Source organism: Poecile atricapillus, assembly GCF_030490865.1.
Source record: "Poecile atricapillus isolate bPoeAtr1 chromosome 36 unlocalized genomic scaffold, bPoeAtr1.hap1 SUPER_36_unloc_2, whole genome shotgun sequence".
NCBI classification, from domain to species: Eukaryota; Metazoa; Chordata; class Aves; order Passeriformes; family Paridae; genus Poecile; species Poecile atricapillus.
In genome coordinates, this window is record NW_026708992.1 from 27,025 (window position 1) to 51,778 (window position 24,754).

Below are 24,754 nucleotides of genomic sequence, written 5' to 3' on the forward strand. Positions count from 1 at the left end.
TGGGGATTTTCCCGGGATTTTTATGGGGATTTTCCTGGGATTTTTCCCAGGATTTTTGCAGGAATTTTCCCGGGGATTTCCGGGGATTTTTCCCGTGATTTTCCCGGAATTTTTCGTGGGGATTTTCCCGGGGTTTTCCCAGGTTTTTTCCCGGGATTTTCATGGGATTTTCCCTGGATTTTCATGGGATTTTCCCTGGATATTCCCGGGATTTTTATGGGGATCTTTCCCGGGATTTTCCCAGAATTTTCCCAGAATTTTCTTGGGATTTTTTCTGGAATTTTTCCCGGGATTTTCCCAAGGATTTCCTGGGATTTTCCCTGGATATTCCGGGGATTTTTCCCGGGATTTTCCCAGGATTTTCATGGAGATTTTCCTGGTATTTTTCCCGGGATTTTCCCTGGATATTCCCGGGATTTTTCCCGGGATTTTCCCGGGATTTTTGTGGGGATTTTCCTGGGATTTTCCCTGGATATTCCTGGGATTTTTCCCAGGATTTTCCCAGGATTCTTGTGGGGATTTTTCCAGAATTTTCCCTGGATATTCCCGGGATTTTTCCCTGGATATTCCTGGGATTTTTCCCGGGATTTTCCCAGGATTTTCATGGAGATTTTCCCGGTATTTTTCCCGGATTTTTTCCTGGATATTTCCTGGGATTTTCCCAGGATTTTTCCCGGATTTTTCCCGGATATTTCCCGGGATTTTTCCAGGATTTTCCCAGGATTTTTCCCGGGATTTCTCACAGTCTCATGACGTAGGAGTCGCTGTGGGTGAGGCACCGCTCTGTTCCCACCTTTATTTCAGGAATATTTTCCCCATTATTTCTTGGATTTTTCCAGGATTTTTCCGGGATTTTTTCCGGGATTTTTCCGGGATATTTTCCCGGATTTTCCTGGAATTTTTCCCAGGATATTCCCGGGATTTCTCACAGTCTCATGACGTAGGAGTCGCTGTGGCTGAGGCACCGCTCTGTTCCCAGCTTTATTTCTGGGTTTATTTTGGGATAATTCTGGGATATTTCCCGGATTTTTCCCGGATTTTTCCCGGGATTTTTCCCGGATTTTTCCCGGATATTTCCCGGGATTTTTCCAGGATTTTTCCCAGGATATTCCCGGGATTTCTCACAGTCTCATGACGTAGGAGTCGCTGTGGCTGTTCCCAGCTTTATTTCAGGAATATTTTCCCCATTATTTCTTGGATTTTTCCAGGAATTTTCTGGGATTTTTTCCCGGATTTTTCCCGGATTTTTTCCGGGATTTTTCCAGGATTTTCCCGGAATTTTTCCCGGATATTCCCGGGGATATTTCAGATCCTCATGATGTAGGAGTCGCTGTGGGTGAGGCACCGCTCTGTTCCCAGCTTTATTTCAGGAATATTTTCCCAGATTTTTCCAGGATTTTTTCCCGAATTTTCCCAGGATTTTTCCGGAATTTTTCCCGGATTTTCCCGGATTTTTCCCGGGATTTTTCCAGGGTATTTCCCGGGATTTTTCCCAGGATTTTTCTGGGATTTCTCACAGTCTCATGACGTAGGAGTCGCTGTGGCTGTTCCCAGCTTTATTTCAGGAATATTTTCCCCATTATTTCTTGGATTTTTCCAGGAATTTTCTGGGATTTTTTCCCGGATTTTTCCCGGATTTTTCCTGGATATTTCCCAGATTTTCCCGGGATTTTTCCAGGATTTTCCCAGGATTTTCCCGGGATTTCTCACAGTCTCATGACGTAGGAGTCGCTGTGGGTGAGGCACCGCTCTGTTCCCAGCTTTATTTCAGGAATATTTTCCCAGATTTTTCCTGGATATTTCCCAGGATTTTCCCGGATTTTTCCAGGATTTTTCCTGGAATTTTCCCGGGATTTTTCCAGGATTTTTCCAGGATTTTCCCAGGATTTCTCACAGTCTCATGACGTAGGAGTCGCTGTGGGTGAGGCACCGCTCTGTTCCCACCTTTATTTCAGGAATATTTTCCCCGTTTTTTCCCGGATTTTTTCCCAGATTTTCCCAGAATTTTCCCGGGATTTTTCCAGGATTTTTCCCAGGATTTTCCCGGGATTTCTCACAGTCTCATGACGTAGGAGTCGCTGTGGCTGTTCCCAGCTTTATTTCCGGGATTTTTTCCTGGATTTTTTCCCGGATTTTTCCCGGATTTTTCCCGGAATTTTCCCGGGATTTTTCCAGGATTTTTCCGGGATTTTTCCCAGGATATTTTCCCCGGGATATTTCAGATCCTCATGACGTAGGAGTCGCTGTGGGTGAGGTACCGGACCCAGCGCGGGGCGGGGGCGGCTCCGGGGGCTCCGCGGATCCGAAGGAATCGGAGCCGCAGCCCCGAACTCGACAGCGCCGGAACCGCGAAGGAGCCGTGGGCAGGACCCAGCTCCAGGCGCCACGAACGGGACAGCGGAGCCGGATCCAGCTGGGAAAAAAACAGGGAAAAATCTGGGAATGGGATCGGGAATTTTGGGGAATTTATTTTTATTTTTATGGGATTTTTTGGGAATTTTTTTGGAATTTTTGGGGAATTTTTTTTGGATTTTTTGGGATTTTTTTGGGGATTTTTGTGGGGTTTTTTGAGGATTTGTTGAGGGGTTTTTGTGGATTTTTGGGGGATTTTTTTGGGATTTTTTTTGGACTTTTTGAGGATTTTTTTGGATTTTTTTGTAGATTTTTTGAGGATTTTTTGGACTTTTTTTGTGGATTTTTTTGAGGATTTTTTGGGGATTTTTTGGGTATTTTTTGGGGATTTTTGAGGATATTTTTGGAGATTTTTTGGGGATTTTTTGGGATTTTTTTGAGACATTTTGGGGATGTTTTGGGAGCCGTGGGCAGGACCCAGCTCCAGGCGCCACGAACGGGACAGCGGAGCCGGATCCAGCTGGGAAAAATCAGGGAAAAATCTGGGAATGGGATCGGGAATTTTTGGGAATTTTTTGGGGATTTTTTGGGCATTTTTTGGGATTTTTTTTGGATTTTTTTGGGATTTTTTGGGATTTTTTTGGGATTTTTTTGGGATTTTTTGGGGTTTTTTTGGGGTTTTTTTGGGGATTTTTGTGGGGTTTTTTGAGGATTTGTTGAGGATTTTTGAGGATTTTTTTTTTAGGATTTTTTGGGGAATTTTTTGGGATTTTTTGGGATTTTTTGAGGATTTTTTTGGATTTTTTTGTAGATTTTTTGAGGATTTTTTGGAATTTTTTGGAGATTTTTTTGTGGATTTTTTGAGGATTTTTTTTGGGTTTTTTTGGGATTTTTTTGGGATTTTTTTCGGGGATTTTTTGAGGATATTTTGGAGATTTTTTGGGGATTTTTTGGGATTTTTTTTTTATTTTTTGGGGGATTTTTTTGAGGATTTTTTGTGGATTTTTTTTGTAGATTTTTTGAGGATTTTTTTGAGGATTTTTTGAGGATTTTTTTGAGGATTTTTTTGGGATTTTTGTGGAATTTTTTGGGGATTTTTTGGGGATTTTTTGGGGTTCTTTTTTATAGATTTTTTGAGGATTTTTTTGAGGATTTTTTTGGGATTTTTTGTGAATTTTTTTTTATTTTTCTTGGTTTTTTTTGAGGACTTGTTGAGGATTTTTTGAGGATTTTTTTTAGGTTTTTTTGGGATTTTTTTTTTATTTTTTGGGGGATTTTTTTGAGGATTTTTTGTGGATTTTTTTTGTAGATTTTTTGAGGATTTTTTTGAGGATTTTTTTGAGGATTTTTTTGGGATTTTTGTGGAATTTTTTGGGGATTTTTTGGGGATTTTTTGGGGATTTTTGGGGATTTTTTTTAGATTTTCTGAGGGTTTTTTTGAGGATTTTTTTTTATTTTTTTTGAATTTTTTGGGGATTTTTTGAGGACTTTTTGTGAGTTTTTTGGGGGATTTCTTTTTAGGATTTCTTCGGGACTTTTTGTAGATTTTTTGGGATTTTTTTGTGAATTTTTTGTGGATTATTTGAGGATTTTTTGAGGATTTTTTGAGAATTTTTTTTTTATTTTTTGGGATTTTTTTGGGGATTTTTTGTGGATTTTTTGAGGGTTTTTTAAGGATTTTTGTGGATTTTTTTTGTGGATTTTTTTGGGATTTTTGAGGGTTTTTTGGGGATTCATTGAGGATTTTTTTGGGATTTTTTGTGGATTTTTTGGGGGATTTTTTTGGAGATTTTTTTGGATTTTTTTGGGATTTTTTTGGTGATTTTTTGTGGATTTTTTTTGTGATTTTTTGTGGATTTTTTTTGGGATTTTTTTGGGAATTTTTTGGGGTAATTTTTGGGAATTTTTTGGTCTCTCCGGGCGTTTCCCAGCCCTTCCCCGGCTCCGGATTTCCGGGAATCCCAGAGAAATCCCCGGGAATTTGGGAATTCTCACCTTGAAGAGGGCGGAGAGTTGGGATCCTCCCTGGATTTTGGGAATTTCCCAGCGGATGCTCCGGGAAGGCAAATCCAGCTCGGCCGCTTGGTCGGGGCTGCTCAGCTCCTGCCACAGGCTGGGGGGGCCCAGAATTCCCAAATAATACCCCAAAACATTCCCAAAACATTCCCCAAAAAAACCCTAAAACATTCCCAAAAAAACCCCAAAATATCCCCAAAAAATCCCCAAAAAATCCCCAAAACATTCCCAAAAAATCCCCAAAATATCCCCAAAACATTCCCAAAAAAACCCCCAAAACATTCCCAAAAAATCCCCAAAAAAACCCCCAAAACATTCCCAAAAAAAACCTTAAAATATTCCCAAAAAACCCCCAAAACATTCCCGAAAAATCCCCAAAACGTTCCCAAAAAACCCCCAAAATATTCCCAAAAAATCCCCCAAAACATTCCCAAAAAACCCCCAAACATTCCCAAAAAACCCCCCAAAACATTCCCAAAAAATCCCCAAAACATTCCCAAAAAATCACCAAAACATTCCCAAAAAATCCCTAAAAAATTCCCAAAAAATACCCCAAAACATTCCCAAAAACATTCCCAAAAAACCCCCAAAAATTCCCAAAAAACCCCCCAAAACATTCCCAAAAAACCCCCAAAGCATTCCCAAAAAAATCCCTGAAACATTCCCAAAATATCCCCAAAACATTCCCAAAAAACCCCCAAAACATTCCCAAAAAACCCCCAAAACATTCCCAAAAGAACCCCAAAACATTCCCAAAATATCCCCGAAACATTCCCAAAAAACCCTCAAAACATTCCCAAAAAAATCCCCAAAACATTCCCAAAAATCCCCCAAAAATTCCCAAAAAATCCCCAAAACATTCCCAAAAATCCCCCAAAATATTCCCAAAAACATTCCCAAAAAACCCCCAAAACATTCCCAAAAATCCCCCAAAATATTCCCAAAAAATTCCCCCAAAAAAATCCTAAAAAAGCCCCAAAAAAACCTCCAAAACATTCCTAAAAAATTCCCCAAAAAAACCCCCAAAATGTTCCCAAACCCCCCCCAAAAAACATTCCCAAAAAAAACCCCCCAAAATCCCCAAAACATTCCCAAAAAATCCCCCCAAAACATTCCCAAAAAAACCCAAAAAATCCCCCAAAAATCCCCCAAAACATTCCCAAAAAATCCACCCAAAAACATTCCCAAAACATTCCCAAGAAATACCCCAAAAATCCCCCAAATTATTCCCAAAACATTCCCAAAAAATCCCCAAAAGATTCCCAAAAAATCCCCCAAACATTCCCAAAAAATCCCCAAAACATTCCCAAAAAAACCCCAAAAATTCCCCAAAAAACCCCCAAAAATTCCCAAAAATCCTCAAAAATTCCCCCAAAATCCCCAAAATTCCCAAAAAGTTCCCAAAATTCCCCAAAATTCCCCAAAATTCCCGGAATTCCCCACCTGGAGACGCCTTTGGGCACCGGGAGCTGCAGCCGGACGTTGATGGCGTGGCTGGAAATTTTTTTGGGAGGAAAAACCGGAATTTTGGGAAAATCCGGGAATTTTGGGAAAATCCTGGAATTTTTGAGGCCGAAAATTCCGGGATTTTCCCAAATTTTCCAGAATTTTCCCCAATTTTCACCTCTTGGGGGGGAGGTCACAGCGAAGCTTCAAATAAATCCGGATCCTGCCCCAAAAAAAAGCCAAAAATCGGGAAAAATCCCCGGAATTCCGGAGGAAATTCCCGGGAATTTCAGGAATTCCCTCGGGGGAGGTCGGGGAGGGGAAACCCCCCCCAGAAAATTCCCAAAGTTTGGGAAATTCCCAAAAATCCGGAGCAGAAATGAGGGAAAAACTCCTGAAAATCGGAGAAAATTCCCCCAAAAAAACCGGGAAAAATCCCCAAAAAACGCCGGGAAAAATCGGGAAAAATAAAAATAAAATGAAAGAAAATTTGGGAATTGTTGAAAAGGAATTTTGGGAATTTTTTCCTGGTTTTTTTTCCCGGATTTTCACCTTCCCCCGGGCTCCTCTTCCACGGTCGGGAAAAGCCGGAACGGGAGCGGGGCTGGAATTTCATCCTGGACCTGGTACTGCATCAGCGTCATCTGCGGGAATTCCCGGAATTCCGGGGGAAAATCTGGGAATTCCGGGAATTCCGGGGGGTTTGGGGAGCCTGGAGTCCCAAAAATCCCAAATCTCCCCAAAAAATCCCTCCTGGATTCCCAAAATCCCCCCAAAAATCCCCCCCAAATCCCTCCTGGATTCCCAAAATTCCTCTGGAAAATCCCAAATATCCCAAAAATTCCATAAATCCCTCCCGGAACCCCAAAATTCCATTTTTTTTCCCCCCAAAAATCTTATTTTTGCCCCCAAAATTCCCACTTTTCTGCAAAAAATCACATTTTACCCCTTAAAAAATCCGATTTTCCCCCAAAAAATTCCCATTTTCCCTCTCAAAATTCCATTGTTCCCCCAAAAATCCGATTTTCCTAAAAAAATTCCCATTTTCTTCCCAAAAATTCCCATTTTTCCCATTTTCTCGCCCCAAAAAATCCAATTTTCCCCCCAAAATCCCATTTTTTCCTCTCAAAATTCCCATTTTCCCAAAAGAAATTCTATTTTCTCAAAAAATCCCATTTTCTTCCCCCCAAAAATCCCAATTTTCCCCCCCAAAAATTCCCATTTTTCCCCCCCAAAAATCCCATTTTTTCCCCCCAAAATTCCCAATTTTCCCCCCAAAAATTCCCCCTTTTCCCCCAAAAAATCTCATTTTTCCTGACAAAATTCCCACTTTTCCAAAAAAATTCCCATTTTCCCAAAAAACCCCATTTTTTCCCCCCAAAAAATCCTATTTTCCCCCCCAATAATTCCCATTTTTTTCCCTCCCAAATCCTATTTTTCCCCCCCAAAATTCCCATTTTTCCCCCAAAAAATCCAATTTCCCCCCCAAAAAATCCCATTTTTCCCCCCCAAAAATTCCCATTTTTTCCCCCCAAAAATCCAATTTCCCCCCCAAAAAATTCGCTTTTTTCCCCCCAAAATTTCCATTTTTTGCTCTCAAAAATCCCAATTCCCCCCCAAAAATTCCCTTTTTTCCCCCCAAAAATTCCCATTATTCCCCCCAAAATTCCCATTTTTTCCCAAAATTCCCATTTTCCCCCCAAAACATCCCATTTCCCCCCCAAAAAATTCCCTTTTTCCCCCCAAAAATTCCCATTTTTCCCCCAAAAAATCCTATTTTCCCCCCCAAAATTCCCATTTTTTCCCCCCCAAAAATTCCCATTTTTCCCCCAAAAAATCCAATTTTCCCCCCCCAAAATTCCCTTTTTTTCCTCTCAAAAATCCTATTTTTCCGCCCAAAATTCCCATTTTTCCCCCATTTTTTCCTCCCAAACCCCCGGGACCCCCCCGAATCCCCCGGAATTCCCCGGAATGTTCTGGAATCCCCCGGAACGTTCCGGAATTTCCCGACCTCTCCCTGGCTGGGGGAGACCCTGAGGACCCTCGCGGAGCCGAACTCGTCCAGTTTGATGGAGCTGTGGAAGGAGCACTCGTCCACCCGCACCGGCGTCCCGTACCCTGCGGAAAAATCCGGAAAATCCCGGAATTCCGGGGAAATCCGGGAATTCCCGGAAAATTCCGGAAAATTCCGCAATCCCGGGGCCTTTTCTGGGCTTTTTTTGGGGTGAAAACGGGGGGAAAATGGGATTTTTTTGGGTGGGGAAAGGAGGTGGGAAAGGGGGAAAATGGGGGAGTTTTGGGAATTCCCAGAAAATTCCGGAAAATTCCGGAAAATTCCAGAATCCCGGGGCTTTTTTTGGTTTTTTTTGGGGCTTTTTTTGGGGTGAAAACGGGGGGAAAATGGGATTTTTTTGGGTGGGAAAAGGAGGTGAGAAAGGGGGGAAATGGGATTTGGGGGAATTTTGGGAATTCCAGGAAAATTCCGGAAAATTCCGGAATCCCGGGGCTTTTTTTGGGTTTTTTTGGTGTTTTTTTTGGGGTGAAAACGGGGGGAAAATGGGATTTTTTTGGGTGGGAAAAGGAGGTGGGAAAGGGGGAAAATGGGATTTGGGGGAATTTTGGGAATTCCGGGAAAATTCTGGAAAATTCCGCAATCCCGGGGCCTTTTTTCGGCTTTTTTTTGGGGTGAAAATGGGGGAAAATGGGATTTTTTTGGGTGGGAAAAGGAGGTGGGAAAGGGGGAAAATGGGATTTGGGGGAATTTTGGGAATTCCGGGAAAATTCCAGAAAATTCCGGAATCCTGGGGTTTTTTAGGGGGATTTTTTGGGGTGAAAACGGGGGGAAAATGGGATTTTTTTTGGGGGGGAAAGGAGGTGGGAAAGGGGGAAAATGGGATTTGGGGGAATTTTGGGAATTCTGGGGGAAATTTTGGGAATTTTAGGGGATTAAAAGGAATTTTGGGGGATTAAAGGGAATTTTTTGGGGATTAAAGGGAATTTTTTTGGGAATTAAATGGAATTTTGGGGGGAATTTTGAAAGAATTAAAGGGAATTGTAGGATTTAAGGGAATTTTGAGGGAATTAAAGGGAATTTTGGGAGAATTAAAGGGAATTCTTGGGATTTGAGGGAATTTTGGGGGGATTAAAGGGAATTTTGGGAATATTTAAGGGAATTTTGGGGATTAAAGGGAATTTTTTGGGATTTAAGGTAATTTTGGGAATATTTAAGGGAATTTTGGGGATTAAAGGGAATTTTTTGGGATTTAAGGTAATTTTGGGAGGATTAAAGGGAATTTTGGGAGGATTTAAGGGAATTTTGAGGGAATTAAAGGGAATTTTGGGGAATTTAAGGTAGCTTTGAGGGATTAAAGGGAATTTTTAGAAATTTAAGGGAATTTTGAAGAGATTTAAGGAATTTTGGGAGGATTAAAAGAAATTTTGGGAGAATTTAAGGGAATTTTGGGAGGATTTAAGGGAATTCTGAGGGAATTAAAGGGAATTTTGGGAGGATTTAAGGGAATTTTTTGGGATTTAAGGGAATTTTGGGGAAAATTAAAGGGAATTTTGTGAGGTAAAAAGGTCCTGGAAGGGGGGAAAAAGGAAGGTGGGAAGGGAAATTTTGGGATTTGGGGATGCTGGGAGGGATTTTGGGGCGGAATTTCGGGATTTGGGGATGCTGGAAGGGATTTTGGGGAAGATTTTGGGTTTTCCAGGAATTCCGGGGGGGTCTCACCCCTCAATTCCGATTTTCCCACGCAAAATTCCTCCGTGAGGCCGATCAGGAGCTCTGGGGGGGGCAAAGGAGGGTCAGGAACCCCAAAATCCACCCAGGACCCCCAAATTCCCTCAAAATCCCCCCAAATTCCCTCAAAATCCCCCCAAATTCCCTCAAAATCCCACAAAATTCCCTCAAAATTCCTCAAAATCCCACAAAATTCCGTTTTCCCGCCTTTTTTTTCCCCCTTCCAGGACCCTTTCGCCCTCAGGAAATTCCCTTTAATTCCACCCAGAATTCCCTTAAATTCGCCTCAAATCCACCCAAAATCCCCCCCAGATTTTTGGGATCCTCCAAAATCCCTCAAGGATTCCCAAAATTTCCTCAAAATCCCCCAAAATTCCCTCAAATATTCCCAAAATCCCTTTTCCCGCCCATTTTTGCCCTTCCAGGACCCTTCTGCCCTCAGGAAATTCCCTTTAATTCTCCCAAATTCTCCCCAAATTCCCTTAAATTCGCCCAAAATCCCCCCCAAATTTTTGAGACCCTCCAGGATCCCCAAATTCCCTCAAAATCCCCCAAAATTCCCTCAAACATTCCCAAAATCCCTTTTCCCGCCCATTTTTCCCCTTCCAGGACCCTTCCTCCCTCAGGAAATTCCCTTTAATTCCACCCAAAACCCCTCAAAAACCCCAAATCCCTCCAAAACTCCCTCAAAAAAACACCAAAAATTTCATTTTTTCCCCCTAAACCTCCGATTTCCCCCCCAAATTTTGATTTTTCCTCAATTTTTGAGGAAAATCCCCCCCAAAAATCTCGGAGACCCCAAAATCTCCGGAATTCTCCCCAAATTTACCCACGCAGGGGGGGAGGTAACACTTGAGGCGAATCTCTCCCTGCACATCCACCTTCAGGGGGGTTCCCTGCTCCAAAAAAATCCGGGATTTTGGGAATTTTTTCGGGATTGGGGACCCCTCAATTGTGGGGTAATTTTGGGGTAATTTTGGGGTAATTTTGGGGGTTTTTGGGGTTTTTTTTTTGGCTCACGTTGGCGGCGATGACGACCGAGAGGCGCTCGAGGACGTCGACGAAAACTTCAGGTTTGAGGGGCTGGGGGGGTGAATTTTGGGATTTGGGGAGGATTTGGGAATTTTGGGGGTTTTTTTGGGGAATTTTTTGGGTTTTTGGGGAATTTTGGGGATTTTTTTGGGGATTTTTTTGAGGGGTTTTGAGGGGGTTTTGGGATTTTTATTTTAATTCTTGGGGGCTTTTTTAGGGAGTATTTTGGGGTTTTTTAAGGAATTTTTTCTGGGATTTTTTCTGGGAACTTCAGGGATTTTTTGGGAATTTTTTTGGGAATTTTTTTTGGAATTTTAGGGATATTTTTGGGGAATTTTAGGGATTTTTTGGGGAGAATTTTCTGGGAATTTTGGGGGATTTTTTGGGGATTTTTTTTGAGGGGTTTTGAGGGGGTTTTGGGATTTTTATTTTTATTTTTGGGGGTTTTTTTTAGAGATTTTTTGGGGATTTTTTCTGGGAACTTCGGGGATTTTTTGGGAGATTTTTTTGGGAATTTTTTTGGGATTTTTTTTTTGAATTTTAGGGATTTTTTTGGGGAATTTTTGGGATTTTTTGGGGAGATTTTTCTGGGAATTTTGGGGGATTTTTTCCAAGGATTTTTCTGGGAATTTTGGGGATTTTTTGGGGGCATTTTTAGGAATTTTTTGGGGAGATTTTTCTGGGAATTTTGGGGGATTTTTTCCAAGGATTTTTCTGGGAATTTTGGGGATTTTTTGGGGGAATTTTGGGATTTTTTGGGGGAGATTTTTCTGGGAATTTTGGGGAATTTTTTTAGGAATTTTGGGGATTTTTGGGAGGATTTTAAAGCCGATTTGGGGTGGATTTCATGGATTTTGGGTTCAATTTTGATCAAATTTGACCAGAATTCCCAGAATTTCAGACCAAGATTTCGGGAATTTCAGGAATTCAGGTTTGGGGAGATTTTGGGCGGATTTTGGGGCAGATTTTGGGTGGAATTTCCACCATTTTCACCAGATTTTGGCAATTCTGGGCTGGGATTTCAGGGAATTCCGGGAATTTGGGGAATTTCGGGAATTTTTGGCTCCCACCTGGTCCCCCCGGGGCGGGGGGAGGGGTCTGGTGGCCGCTGCCCCCGGCACCACCCGGCTCTGCTGCGTCTCCGCCCCGAACTGCGGAGAAAAAAACAACAAAAAAATCAAATTTTTGGGGGAAATTTTGAGGTTTTTCCAGGAATTTTTTGGGAATTTTTTGGGAATTTTTTGGGGGGAATTTGGGATTTTTTTGGGGTTTTTTTTGGGAATTTTTTTGGAATTTTTTGGGAATTTTTTTGGGGAAATCTTGGGATTTTTCCAGGGATTTTTTGGGGAATTTTTTGGGAATTTCTTGGGAATTTTTTGGGGAAATCTCGGGATTTTTCCAGGGATTTTTCCGGGTATTTTTGGGGAATTTTTTGGGAATTTTTTGGGGAAATCTCGGGATTTTTCCAGGGATTTTTTGGGTAATTTTTTGGGAATTTTTTGGGATTTTTTTGGGAATTTTTTTGGGAAATCTCGGGATTTTTCCAGGGATTTTTCCGGGTATTTTTTGGGAATTTTTTGGGAATTTTTTTGGGAAATCTCGGGATTTTTCCAGGGATTTTTTTGGGGAATTTTTGGGGGAAATCTCGGGATTTTTCCAGGGATTTTTCCGTGTATTTTTTGGGAATTTTTTGGGGAAACTTCAGGATTTTTCCAGGGAATTTTTTGGGAATTTTTTGGGGAAATCTCGGGATTTTTCCAGGGATTTTTTGGGGAATTTTTTGGGAATTTTTTTGGGAAATCTCGGGATTTTTCCAGGGATTTTTTGGGGAAATTTTTGGGAATTTTTTGGGAATTTTTTGGGGAAATCTCGGGATTTTTCCAGGAATTTTTTGGGGAATTTTTTGGGAATTTTTCGGGAATTTTTTTGGGAAATCTCGGGATTTTTCCAGGGATTTTTCCGGGTATTTTTTGGGAATTTTTTGGGGAAATCTCGGGATTTTTCCAGGGAATTTTTTGGGGAATTTTTTGGGAATTTTTTGGAAATTTTTTGGGGAAATCTCAGGATTTTTCCAGGGATTTTTTGGGTATTTTTTGGGAATTTTTTTGGGGGAATTTGGGATTTTTTTGGGGTTTTTTTTTGGGAATTTTTTGGGAATTTTTTGGGGAAATCTCGGGATTTTTCCAGGGGTTTTTTGGGGAATTTTTTGGGAATTTTTGGGGAATTTTTTGGGGAAATCTCGGGATTTTTCCAGGAATTTTTTGTGGAATTTTTTGGGAATTTTTTGGGGAAATCTTGGGATTTTTCCAGGCATTTTTTGGGGAATTTTTTTGGGAAATCTCGGGATTTTTCCAGGGATTTTGGGGGAATTTTTTGGGAATTTTTTTGGGAATTTTTTGTGAATTTTTGGGGGAAATCTCGGGATTTTTCCAGGGATTTTTTGGGGAATTTTTTGGGAATTTTTTGGGAGTTTTTTTGGGGGAATTTGGGAATTTTTGGGGTTTTTTTTGGGCACTCACCAGCCCCACGGATCCCAGGTCGAGGAGGCTGAAGGGTTTGGGGCTCTCGGGCTCCGACTGCACCAGGCTCCGCAGGATCTCCGGGCTCGTGGTTTGGATGTGGCCAAAATCCTGGGAATTTTGGGGAAAAAAAGAGGGAAAAATCGGGAATTTTTTGGGATTTTTTGGGGACTTTTGGGGGGATTTTTTGGGATTTTTTTTGGATTTTTTGGGCTTTTTGGGGGATTTTTTTGAGAATTTTTTGGGATTTTTTTTTTATTTTTTAGGATTTTTTGGGGGGATTTTTTTGGGGATTTTTTGGGATTTTTTTGAGAAATTTTTTGGGGAATCTTTGGGATTTTTGGGGGGATTTTTTTTGGGATTTTTTTTGGGAATCTTTGGAGTTTTTTGGGGATTTTTTGGGATTTTTTTGTGGATTTTTGTGGATTTTTTGGGATTTTTTTGAGAAATTTTTTGGGGAATCTTTGGGATTTTTTGGGGGATTTTTTTGAGAATTTTTGGGGATTTTGGGGAAATTTTTGGGGAATCTTTGGGATTTTTGGGGGATTTTTTTGGGAATTTTTGGTATTTTTGGGGGGGATTTTTTGGGGATTTTTTTGAGAATTTTTGGGGATTTTTTTTTTTTGACTTTTGGGGAATTTTTTGGGATTCTTTCTGGGGATTCTTTTTGGGAACTTTTGGGAGTTTTTTGGGATTTTTGGGGAATTTTGGGGGGTCCAGGAAGGACGAAATGGCCCCGAAGGGACGTCCCAGTAACTCCCAGTTCATCCCAGTTACCACCAGTTCCTCCAGCAGCTCCCCCACCAGTCCCAGGTTCATTCCCAGGCTTTTCTCGCTCAGGGGGCCGCAGAAATCCCGGAGCAGCGTCACCAACCTGGGGAGACCCCAAAAATCACCAAAATCACCCCAAAAATTCCCCAAATTCCACCCAAAATTCACCCTAAAATCCACCCAAAAAATCCCCCAAAATCTGCCCCAAAATCCCCCAAAAATTCCCCAAAATCCACCTCAAAAATTCCTCAAAATCCGCCCCAAAATCCCACCAAAACCCTCCAAAATTCCCCCCAAAATCCACCCCAAAAGTACAGCCCAAAATTCCCAAAAATCTGCCCCAAAATTCCCCAAAATCCACCAAAAATACACCCCAAAATTCCACCTAAAATCCACCCCAAAAGTTCATCAAAATCCGCCCCAAAATCACCAAAAAATCCTCCAAAAATCCACCCCAAAATTCTCAAAAATTTGTCCCAAAATCCGCCCAAAAATTCCCCAAAATTCGCCCAAAAATTCCTCAAAATCCGCCCCAAAAAATTCCCCAAAAATCCACCCCAAAAATCTGCCCCAAAATCCACCCCAAAAATTCCTCAAAATCTGCCCCAAAATCACCAAAAAAAACCCCAAAATCCGCTCTAAAATCCTCCAAAAATTCTCCAAAATTCCCCCAAAAATCCAGCCCAAAATACCCCAAAAATCCACCCCAAAATTCCCAAAAATCTGCCCCAAAATCCACCCCAAAAATTCCTCAAAATTCGCCCAAAAAATCTCCAAAATCCACCCCAAAATTCCCCAAAATCTACCCCTAAAATCCCCCAAAATCCACTCTAAAATTCCCTAAATCCCGAAAGATATTCCCTAAAAATCCCCTCAAGAATTCCCAAAAAATCCTCTCCAAAATTCCCAAAAAATCTCCTTAAAAATTCCCTAAAAATCCCCTCAAAAATCCTCTAAAAATTCCCTAAAAATTCCCCCAAAAAATCCCCTCCAAAATTCCTGAAGAATTCCCAAAAAATTCCCTGGAAACCCTCAGAAAATTCCCTAAAAACGGGAGGGGAAAAAATCCCTAAAAATCCCTAAAAAACCTTTAAAAAAATCCTAAAAATGCAAAAAAAAAACCCGAAAAAAAATTCCAAAAAAAATCCAAAAAAATTCCAAAAAAATTCCAAAAAATTCCAAAAAATTCCCCCGACCCCTCCAGGATTCCGGAGCGCCCGGGAATTTTGGGAATTTTGGGAATTTTGGGAATTTTGGGATTTACCTGTTGAGGAACTCGATGAGGGTGAAGGGGGAGGCGTCGCCCTCGGTGGTGGCCCCAAAGAAGAGCCCCCCGTGCCTGACGTGGGCAAAGTGGAGCCCCCCGAGGGTCTGGGGGTCCCCAAAAGTGCTCAGGACCCCCAAAAACCCCCAAAATCCACCCGGAAAACCCCAAAATCCACCCGGAAAACCCCAAAATCCACCCCAAAAAACCCCAAAATCCACCCGGAAAACCCCAAAATCCACCCAAAAACCCAAAAAACCCCCAAAATCCATCCCAAAATCCCCAAAATCCACCCAAAAACCCCCAAAATCCACCCCAAAAACCCCAAAATCCACCCGGAAATCCCCAAAATCCACCCAAAAACCCCAAAATCCACCCGGAAAACCCCAAAATTCACCCAAAAACCCCAAAATCCACCCGGAAAACCCCAAAATCCACCCAAAAACCCCAAAATCCACCCAAAACCCCCCAAAATCCACCCAAAAACCCCAAAATCCACCCAAAACCCCCCAAAATCCACCCAAAAACCCCAAAATCCACCCAAAAAACCCCAAAATCCAACCAAAAACCCCAAAATCCACCCAAAAACCCCCAAAATCCACCCAAAAAACCCCAAAATCCACCCCAAAAACCCCAAAATCCACCCGGAAAACCCCAAAATCCACCCCAAAAACCCCAAAATCCACCCGGAAAACCCCAAAATCCACCCAAAAAACCCCCAAAATCCACCCAAAAAAACCCAAAATCCACCCAAAAACCCCAAAATCCACCCAAAAACCCCAAAATCCGCTTAAATTCACCCAAAATTCCCTAAAATCCACCCCAAATCCCTTCCAGGACCCCCCAGAATTCACAAAATTCCCGAATTTTCCCCAAAATCCCCCCAAAATTCCCGAATTTTCCCCCAAATCCCCTCCAGGACCCCCAAAATCCCCGCCAAATTCCCGAATTTCCCCCCAAAATTCCATAAAATTCCCAAATTTTCCCCCAAATCCCCTCCAGGACCCCCCAAATCCCCCCCACATTCCCGAATTTTCCCCAAAATCCCCCCAAAATTCCCAAATTTTCCCTCAAATCCCTTCCAGGACCCCCGAGAATTCCCGAATTTCCCCCCAATCCCCTCCAGGACCCCCGAGAATTCCCAAAATTCCCGAAAATTCCCAAAATTCCCGTTTTTCCCACCATGAACACGGGGCTCCGCTCCAGAACCCCCCCAAAATTCCCGAATTTCCCCCCAAAATTCCACAAAATCCCCGAATTTTCCCCCAAATCCCTTCCAGGACCCCCGAGAATTCCCAAATTTCCTGAAAATCCCCAAATTTCCCCCCAAATCCCCCCCAAAATTCCCAAATTTCCCCCCAAATCCCCCCCAAAATTCCCGAATTTCCCCCCAAAATCCCCGAATTTTCCCCCAAATCCCCTCCAGGACCCCCGAGAATTCCCGAAATTCCCGAAAATTCCCGAATTTTCCCCAAAATTCCCGTTTTTTCCCACCGTGAACACCGGGCTCCGCTCCAGAACCCCCCCAAATCCCCCCCAAAATCCCCGAATTTCCCCCCTAAAATCCCCCAAAATCCCCGAATTTTCCCCCAAATCCCCTCCAGGACCCCCGAGAATTCCCAAATTTCCTGAAAATTCCCAAATTTCCCCCCAAATCCCCCCCAAAATTCCCGAATTTTCCCCCCAGATCCTCTCCAGGACCCCCCAAATCCCCCCCAAATTCCCCAAAATCCCCGAATTTTCCCCCAAATCCCCCCCAGGACCCCTCCAGGACCCCCGAGAATTCCCGAAATTCCCGAAAATTCCCGAATTTTCCCCAAAATTCCCGTTTTTTTCCCACCGTGAACACCGGGCTCCGCTCCAGAACCCCCCCAAATCCCCCCCAAAATTCCCGAATTTCCCCCCAAAATCCCCCAAATCCCCGAATTTTCCCCCAAATCCCTTCCAGGAGCCCCGAGAATTCCCGAATTTCCTGAAAATTCCCAAATTTCCCCCCAAATCCCCCCAAAAATTCCCAAATTTCCCCCCAAATCCCCCCCAAAATTCCCAAATTTTCCCCCCAGATCCCCTCCGGGACCCCCCAAATCCCCCCCAAATTCCCCAAAATTCCCGAATTTCCCCCCAAATCCCCTCCAGGACCCCTCCAGGACCCCCGAGAATTCCCGAAATTCCCGAAAATTCCCGATTTTTCCCCAAAATTCCCGTTTTTCCCCACCGTGAACACCGGGCTCCGCTCCAGAACCCCCCCAAATCCCCCCCAAAATTCCCGAATTTCCCCCCAAAATTCCACAAAATCCCCGAATTTTCCCCCAAATCCCCTCCAGGACCCCCGAGAATTCCCAGAATTCCCGAAAATTCCCAGATTTTCCCCAAAATTCCCGTTTTTCCCACCGTGAACACCGGGCTCCGCTCCAGAACCCCCCCAAATCCCCCCCAAAATTCCCGAATTTCCCCCTAAAATCCCCCAAAATCCCCGAATTTTCCCCCAAATCCCCCCCAGGACCCCCGAGAATTCCCAAAATTCCCGAAAATTCCCAAAATTCCGTTTTTTTCCCACCGTGAACACCGGGCTCCGCTCCAGAACCCCCCCAAAATTCCCAAATTTCCCCCCAAAATTCCCCAAAATCCCCGAATTTTCCCCCAAATCCCCTCCAGGACCCCTCCAGGAGCCCCGAGAATTCTCGAAATTCCCGAAAATTCCCGATTTTTCCCCAAAATTCCCGTTTTTTTCCCACCGTGAACACCGGGCTCCGCTCCAGAACCCCCCCAAATCCCCCCCAAAATTCCCGAATTTCCCCCAAAAATTCCCGAATTTCCCCCTAAAATTCCCCAAAATCCCCGAATTTTCCCCCAGGACCCCTCCAGGAGCCCGAGAATTCCCGAAATTCCCGAAAATTCCCGATTTTTCCCCAAAATTCCCGTTTTTTTCCCACCGTGAACACCGGGCTCCGCTCCCCCCGCGCCGCCCCCACCCCCCGGTAGAAGAGGTCGGTGACGTCACGGGGGCTCCGGGGGGGGTCCCCGCGGACTGGGGGGGGTCAAGGAAAATTCGGGAATTTTGGGGGAAAATTCGGGAATTTTGGGGAAAAATTCGGGAATTTTGGGGAAAATTCGGGAATTTTGGGGAATTTGGGGGGTCCTGGGGGGGATTTGGGGAAAATTCGGGAATTTTGGGGGAAAATTCGGGAATTTTGGGGGAAATTCGGGAATTTTGGGGGATGTGGGGGAAAATTCGGGAAATTTGGGGGATCCTGGGGGGGGGTTTGGGGGAAAATTCGGGAATTTTGGGGAAATTTGGGGGGTCCTGGAGGGGATTTGAAGGAAAATTCGGGATTTTTTTGGGAAAATTCGGGATTTTTTTGGGAAAATTCGGGAATTTTTGGGGGTCCTGGGGGGGGATTTGGGGGAAAATTCGGGATTTTTTGGGGAAAATTCGGGAATTTTTGGGGAAAATTCGGGAATTTTGGGGGAACTTGGGGGGGATTTGGGGGAAAATTCGGGATTTTTTGGGGAAAATTCGGGAATTTTGGGGGGTCCTGGAGGGGATTTGGGGAAAATTCGGGAATTTGGGGGGATTTGGGGAAAATTTGGGAATTTTTGGGGGATTTGGGGGGGATTTGGGGGGTGCTGGAGGGGATTTGGGGGGAAATTCGGGAATTTTGGGGGAAAATTGGGGAATTTTGGGGGAATTTGGGGGAAATTCGGGAATTTTGGGGGAAAATTCGGGAATTTTGGGGAGATTTGGGGGGTCCTGGAGGAAAATTCGGGAAATTTGGGGGGTCCTGGAGGGGATTTGGGGGAAATTCGGGATTTTGGGGGAAAATTCGGGAATTTTGGGGGATCCTGGAGGGGATTTGGGGGAAAATTCGGGAATTTGGGGGAATTTAGGGGAAAATTTGGGAATTTTTGGGGAAAATTCGGGAATTTGGGGGGAATTTGGGGGGGATTTGTGGGAAAATTCGGGATTTTTTTTGGAAAATTCGGGAATTTTTGGGGGTCCTGGAGGGGATTTGGGGGAAATTCGGGATTTTTTGGGGGATTTGGGGAAAATTTGGGAATTTTGGGGGGATTTGGGGGAAAATTCGGGAATTTTGGGGGTAATTCGGGAATTTTGGGGGAAAATTCGGGATTTTGGGGGAAATTCAGGAATTTTGGGGGGGATTTGGGGGGGATTTGGGGGGTCCTGGGGGGGATTTGGGGGAAATTCGGGAATTTTTGGGGAAAATTCGGGAATTTTGGGGGGATTTGGGGGGGATTTTGGGGATCCTGGGGGGGATTTGGGGGAAAATTCGGGATTTTGGGGGAATTTGGGGGGGATTTGGGGGATCCTGGAGGGGATTTGGGGGAAATTCGGGATTTTGGGGAAAATTCGGGAATTTTGGGGGGATTTGGGGGGGATTTTGGGGGTCCTGGAGAGGATTTGGGGGAAAATTCGGGATTTTGGGGGAATTTAGGGGAAAATTCGGGAATTTTGGGGGGATTTTGGGGGATTTGGGGGGTCCTGGAGGGGATTTTGGGGGATTTTGGGGGGATTTTGGAGGATTTGGGGGCCCTGGGGAGATTTGTGGGGTCTGGGTGGGATTTTGGGGAGATTTGGGGGGATTTTGGGGGTTTTTGGGTGGTCTGAGTGCGATTTTGGGGGATTTTGAGGGGATTTTGAGGGGATTTTGGGGGATTTTGAGGGGATTTTGAGGAATTTTGTGGGATACAATCCCTGTGGATCAGGGGATCCCCCTTGGAGCTGAGGATGAAGAGCTGCGAAAGCATCTGGGGAAGGAGAGGGGAGGAAAACGGGGATCAGAGACCCCCAAAATTCCCCAAAATCCCCCCAAAATTCCCCAAAATCCCCCAAAATTCCCCAAAATCCCCCCAAATCCGAACCCGCCAAAAACGGAGCCCCCCTCAAACCCGAGCCCCACCCAACCCCCGAACCCCACCCGGAGCCCCGAGGCTCCCAACCCCCCCCGGGCCTCTCCGAGCCCCCCAAAATCCCCCCAGGACCCCCCAAAAAAACCCCAAATTCACCCCAAAAAGCGGCGCTGCCCCTTTAAGAGGGGGCGTGGCCAAGCGCCTCCCGCGACCCCCGGAACCTCCGGGCCCGTTCCCGCCGCCGCCGCGCGCTTGGCCCCGCCCACGATGGGCGTGGTTTCGCACCACGTGGGCACATCCGCGCCTTCCTATTGGCTGATTATTCCCCCTCACCCTCGCGTCCTCTGTTGTGATTGGCCGGCGCTGCCCCCGCGCGGAGGGTGGTCCCTGCGTTTCCATTGGCCGCCCGGCCGTCACGTGGCTGCCGGCTTTTCGCGCCACTGGCCGTGAGGGGAAGGCTGTGGCGGGAAAAGGGGGGGTGCGGTCGTGAGGGGAAAGTCGCGATCGTGAGGGGAAAGTCGCGATCGTGAGGGGAGAAACCGCGACAGGAGCGGCCCCGAGATGGCCCCGCGCGACTACGACAACGAGAAAGGTTTGAGGCGAGCGGGGGACGCCGGGGATCCGTTATTGATCCGTTATCGATCCGTTATCGGGACGTCTCCCAGCCTCGATATCGGGACCTTTCCGTTTCTGATCCTCCCCTCTCGGTCTCTGCTTTCTCCTCAGAAAAAGCGAAGCGATTTTTTCAGGAATTTTACCGGGATGGACCCGACGGGCACAAGGAATTCCCGTACCGGGAGCAGCTGGTGAGGGACGGCCCCCCCGAATTTACCCTAAATCTCCTTAAACCGTCCTCCAAAAGTTCCTCAGGTTCCACCCTGGACCGCCCAAATTCCCCCAAATCCCCTCCCACTCCCACAAATCTCCCTCAAGACCCCGCCCACCTCCCCAAATCCCCCCTGAACCCCCCAAAATCCCACCCAAACCCCCTTTTCCACCCCAAATCCCCTTCCCTGTCCCTCAGATCTCCTCAGAACTTTTCTAAACCCCCTCCAATCTCCCCAAACTCCCCCCATAACCCCCCAAAATCCCCCCTAACCCCCCCCAAACCCCTTCCAAACCTCCCAAACCTCCCCAAAATGTCCTTTTTTCACCCCAAAACCCCCCGCAGACGTTGCTGGCCCGCCGGGAGCAGGTGGCCCTGTGGGTGGCCCTGGACGATGTGGCCGAAGATGACCCCGAGCTGGCCGAAGCCGTGGTGGAAAACGTCCGGCGCTACAGCCGCGTCTTCTCGGACGCTGTCCACGAGCTGCTGCCCCTCTTCGGCTCTGCTGAGGTCGGGGAGACCCAAAATTTGGGTTTTTTGGGATTTTTTGGGGATTTTTGGGGGTTCTGAGGGGTTTTAGGGTCATGAGGGGTCAGTGTCCGGCGCTCCGGCCGCGTCTTCTCGGACGCTGTCCACGAGCTGCTGCCCCTCTTCGGCTCTGCTGAGGTCGGGGAGACACAAATTTGGGTTTTTTGGGGGATTTTTGGGGGTTTTTGGGGTTTTTAGGGGATTTTTGGGGGTTCTGAGGGGTTTTAGGGTCACGAGGGGTCAGTGTCCGGCGCTCCGGCCGCGTCTTCTCGGACGCTGTCCACGAGCTGCTGCCCCTCTTCGGCTCTGCTGAGGTCAGGCAGCCCCAAAATTGGGGATTTTTTAGGCTTTAGAAGATTTTTGGGCGTCCTGAGGGGTTTTTAGGGGATGTTTGAGAGATTTTAGGGGGTCCTGGAGAGTTTTTGGGTCACTTCAGGCTGGTTTTGGGGCGTTTTTTGCTGGTTTCGAGTGGGATTTCGGGGCTGTTTGGCGCGGGGTTTTGGGATTGTTTTAAGTGAGGGGTCCCCCTGAGCCCCCTCCCCAAATTTTTCCCCCCAGGCCCAGGCTCGGGACCCCCTGGATGTTTACCTGGAGCATCGGCTGCTGCTGGAGCAGCGGGGCCGGGCTGCCGGAGCCCCCAGGACCCCCCAAAATCAGTTCCCCCCGGAGCTGCTGCGGCGTTTGTGAGTCTGGGGACCCCAAAACTGCCCCCCAAACCTTCTGGTTCCTTAAATCTTTCCTAAATTCACCTCAAACCCCTCCAAAAACCCCATTTTCTCTCAGAAAAACCCAATTTTCCCTCACAAAAACCCCATTTTCCCTCACAAAACCCCATTTTCCCTCACAAAAACCCCATTTTTCCCTCACAAAAACCCCAATTTCCCTCACAGACCCCCATTTTCCCTCACAAAACCCCATTTTCCCTCACAAAACCCCTTTTTCCCCTCAGAAAAACCCCATTTTTCCCTCACAAAAACCCCATTTCCCCTCAAAAAACCCCATTTTTCCTCACAAAACCCCATTTTCCCCCCACAGAAACCCCATTTTCCCCCCACAGAAACCCCATTTTTCCCTCACAAAAACCCCATTTCCCCTCACAAAATCCCATTTTCCCTCACAAAATCCCATTTTCCCCTCACAAAACCCCATTTTTCCCCCGATTTTTCCCAAAATCCCATTTTTTCACCCAAACCAAGCTGTATTTCCCCGCCCCGTCCTGCTCCAAGCCGCTCTCCCCTCAGGATCTCCAGGCCCATTTTCCCTCACAAAACCCCAATTTTCCCTCACAAAATCCCCATTTTTTTTCCTAAAATCCCCATTTTTTTCCCCAAATTCCCGATTTTTCCCAAAATCCCCATTTTTCACCCCAAAAGCGAGCTGTATTTCCGCACCCCGTCCTGCTCCAAGCTGCTCTCCCCTCACGATCTCCAGGCCCATTTTCCCTCACAAAACCCCAATTTTCCCTCACAAAAACCCCATTTTTCACCCTAAAACCCCGGGATTTTTTCCCCTTTTCCCCCCAAATTCCTGATTTTTCCCAAAATCCCCGTTTCTCACCCCAAAAGTGAGCTGTATTTCCGCGCCCCGTCCTGCTCCAAGCCGCTCTCCCCTCACGATCCTCAGGCCCGTTTTCCCTCACAAAATCCTCATTTTTCACCCCAAAAACCCCATTTTTACCCAAAAAAACCCATTTTTACCCCAGACACTCCATTTCCCCTCACAAAATCCCCATTTTCCCTCACATGAACCCCATTTTCCCTCACAAAACCCCCATTTTCCCTCACAAAACCCCATTTTCCCTCACAAAAACCCCATTTTCCCTCACAAAAGCCCATTTTCCCCTCACAAAACCCCATTTTCCCCCTGATTTTTCCCAAAATCCCCGTTTTTTACCCCAAAAGCGAGCTGTATTTCCGCGCCCCGTCCTGCTCCAAGCCGCTCTCCCCTCATGATCTCCAGGCCCATTTTCCCTCACAAAACCCCATTTTCCCTCACAAAACTCCAATTTTCCCTCACAAAACCCCCATTTTTTTTCCTAAAATCCCCGTTTTTTTCCCCAAATTCCTGATTTTTCCCAAATCCCCGTTTTTTACCCCAAAAGCGAGCTGTATTTCCGCGCCCCGTCCTGCTCCAAGCCGCTCTCCCCTCACGATCTCCAGGCCTGTTTTCCCTCAAAATCCCTATTTTTCACCCCAAAAACCCCATTTTTACCCAAAAAAACCCGTTTTCCCTCACCAAAACTCCATTTTTCCCTCACAAAACCGCATTTTTCCCTCACAAAAACCCCATTTTTCACCCCAAAACAAGCTGTATTTCCGCGCCCCGTCCTGCTCCAAGCCGCTCTCCCCTCACGATCTCCAGGCCCATTTTCCCTCACAAAATCCCCATTTTTCACCCCAAAACCCCCATTTTTACCCAAAAAAACCCATTTTTCCTCACCAAAACTCCATTTTTCCCTCACAAAACCGCATTTTTCCCTCACAAAAATCCCATTTTTTACCCCAAAAGCGAGCTGTATTTCCGTGCCCCGTCCTGCTCCAAGCCGCTTTCCCTGCGGGATCTCCAGGCCCATTTTCCCTCACAAAACCCCAATTTTCCCTCACAAAATCCCCATTTTTCACCCTAAAACCCCGGGATTTTTTCCCCTTTTCCCTCAAAATTCCCGATTTTTCCCAAAATCCCCGTTTTTTACCCCAAAAGCGAGCTGTATTTCCGTGCTCCGTCCTGCTCCAAGCCGCTCTCCCCTCAGGATCTTCAGGCCCATTTTCCCTCACAAAACCCCAATTTTCCCTCACAAAATCCCCATTTTTCTCCCGAAAACCCCCATTTTTTTTCCTAAAATCCCCGTTTTTTTCCCCAAATTCCTGATTTTTCCCAAAATCCCCATTTTTTACCCCAAAAGCGAGCTGTATTTCCGCGCCCCGTCCTGCTCCAAGCCGCTCTCCCCTCACGATCTCCAGGCCCATTTTCCCTCACAAAACCCCAATTTTCCCTCACAAAACCCCCATTTTTTTTCCTAAAATCCCCGTTTTTTCCCCAAATTCCTGATTTTTCCCAAAATCCCCGTTTCTCACCCCAAAAGCGAGCTGTATTTCCGCGCCCCGTCCTGCTCCAAGCCGCTCTCCCCTCACGATCTCCAGGCCCATTTTCCCTCACAAAATCCCCATTTTTCACCCCAAAACCCCCATTTTTACCCAAAAAAACCCATTTTTACCCCAAACACTCCATTTCCCCTCACAAAATCCCCATTTTCCCTCACATGAACCCCATTTTCCCCTCACAAAACCCCAATTTTCCCTCACAAAACTCCAATTTTCCCTCACAAAAACCCCATTTTCCCTCACAAAATCCCCATTTTTCACCCAAAAAACTCAGGTTTTTTTCCCCAA

The 24,754-nt window shown here is 45.6% G+C and overlaps 2 protein-coding genes across 2 annotated transcripts in view; one reads left to right on the forward strand and one right to left on the reverse strand.

The window, feature by feature from the left end:
• Positions 1-1,544: 1,544 nt before the first annotated feature.
• AP4M1 (adaptor related protein complex 4 subunit mu 1) lies at positions 1,545-20,287 on the reverse strand. Its single transcript, XM_058828473.1, has 17 exons — positions 20,168-20,287; positions 19,852-19,909; positions 18,076-18,170; positions 15,143-15,249; positions 13,885-13,981; positions 13,108-13,218; positions 11,659-11,739; positions 10,577-10,639; positions 10,386-10,452; positions 9,548-9,601; positions 7,826-7,932; positions 6,367-6,458; positions 5,993-6,037; positions 5,812-5,862; positions 4,348-4,465; positions 2,203-2,413; positions 1,545-2,144 (listed from the first exon to the last, which is right to left on the reverse strand). Exons 2-16 carry the CDS (start codon positions 19,907-19,909, stop codon positions 2,219-2,221), a joined length of 1,341 nt encoding a protein of 446 aa, XP_058684456.1. The 5' UTR covers positions 20,168-20,287; the 3' UTR covers positions 1,545-2,144; positions 2,203-2,218.
• A 164-nt stretch (positions 20,288-20,451) lies between these two features.
• Positions 20,452-24,754, forward strand: part of MCM7 (minichromosome maintenance complex component 7) — a 30,966-nt gene continuing 26,663 nt past the window's right edge. Inside the window, exons 1-4 of the mRNA XM_058828474.1 lie at positions 20,452-20,603; positions 20,738-20,817; positions 21,183-21,347; positions 21,924-22,048. Coding sequence (XP_058684457.1) covers positions 20,573-20,603; positions 20,738-20,817; positions 21,183-21,347; positions 21,924-22,048 — 401 coding nt within the window. The 5' untranslated portion in view covers positions 20,452-20,572. The remainder of the gene's footprint in view (positions 20,604-20,737; positions 20,818-21,182; positions 21,348-21,923; positions 22,049-24,754) is intronic.

What these genes read in the sequence shown, in the direction of transcription:
- AP4M1 (XM_058828473.1), bottom strand. Translation starts at nt 19,909, where the DNA reads ATGCTTTCGCAGCTCTTCATCCTCAGCTCCAAGGGGGATCCCCTGATC. An exon ending in TGTGACCTCCCCCCCAAGAG is followed by an intron (nt 5,863 to 5,992) that starts GTGAAAATTGGG and finishes AAAAATTTCCAG; the next exon opens with CCACGCCATCAACGTCCGGC. An exon ending in GTGCCCAAAGGCGTCTCCAG is followed by an intron (nt 4,466 to 5,811) that starts GTGGGGAATTCC and finishes GGGCCCCCCCAG; the next exon opens with CCTGTGGCAGGAGCTGAGCA.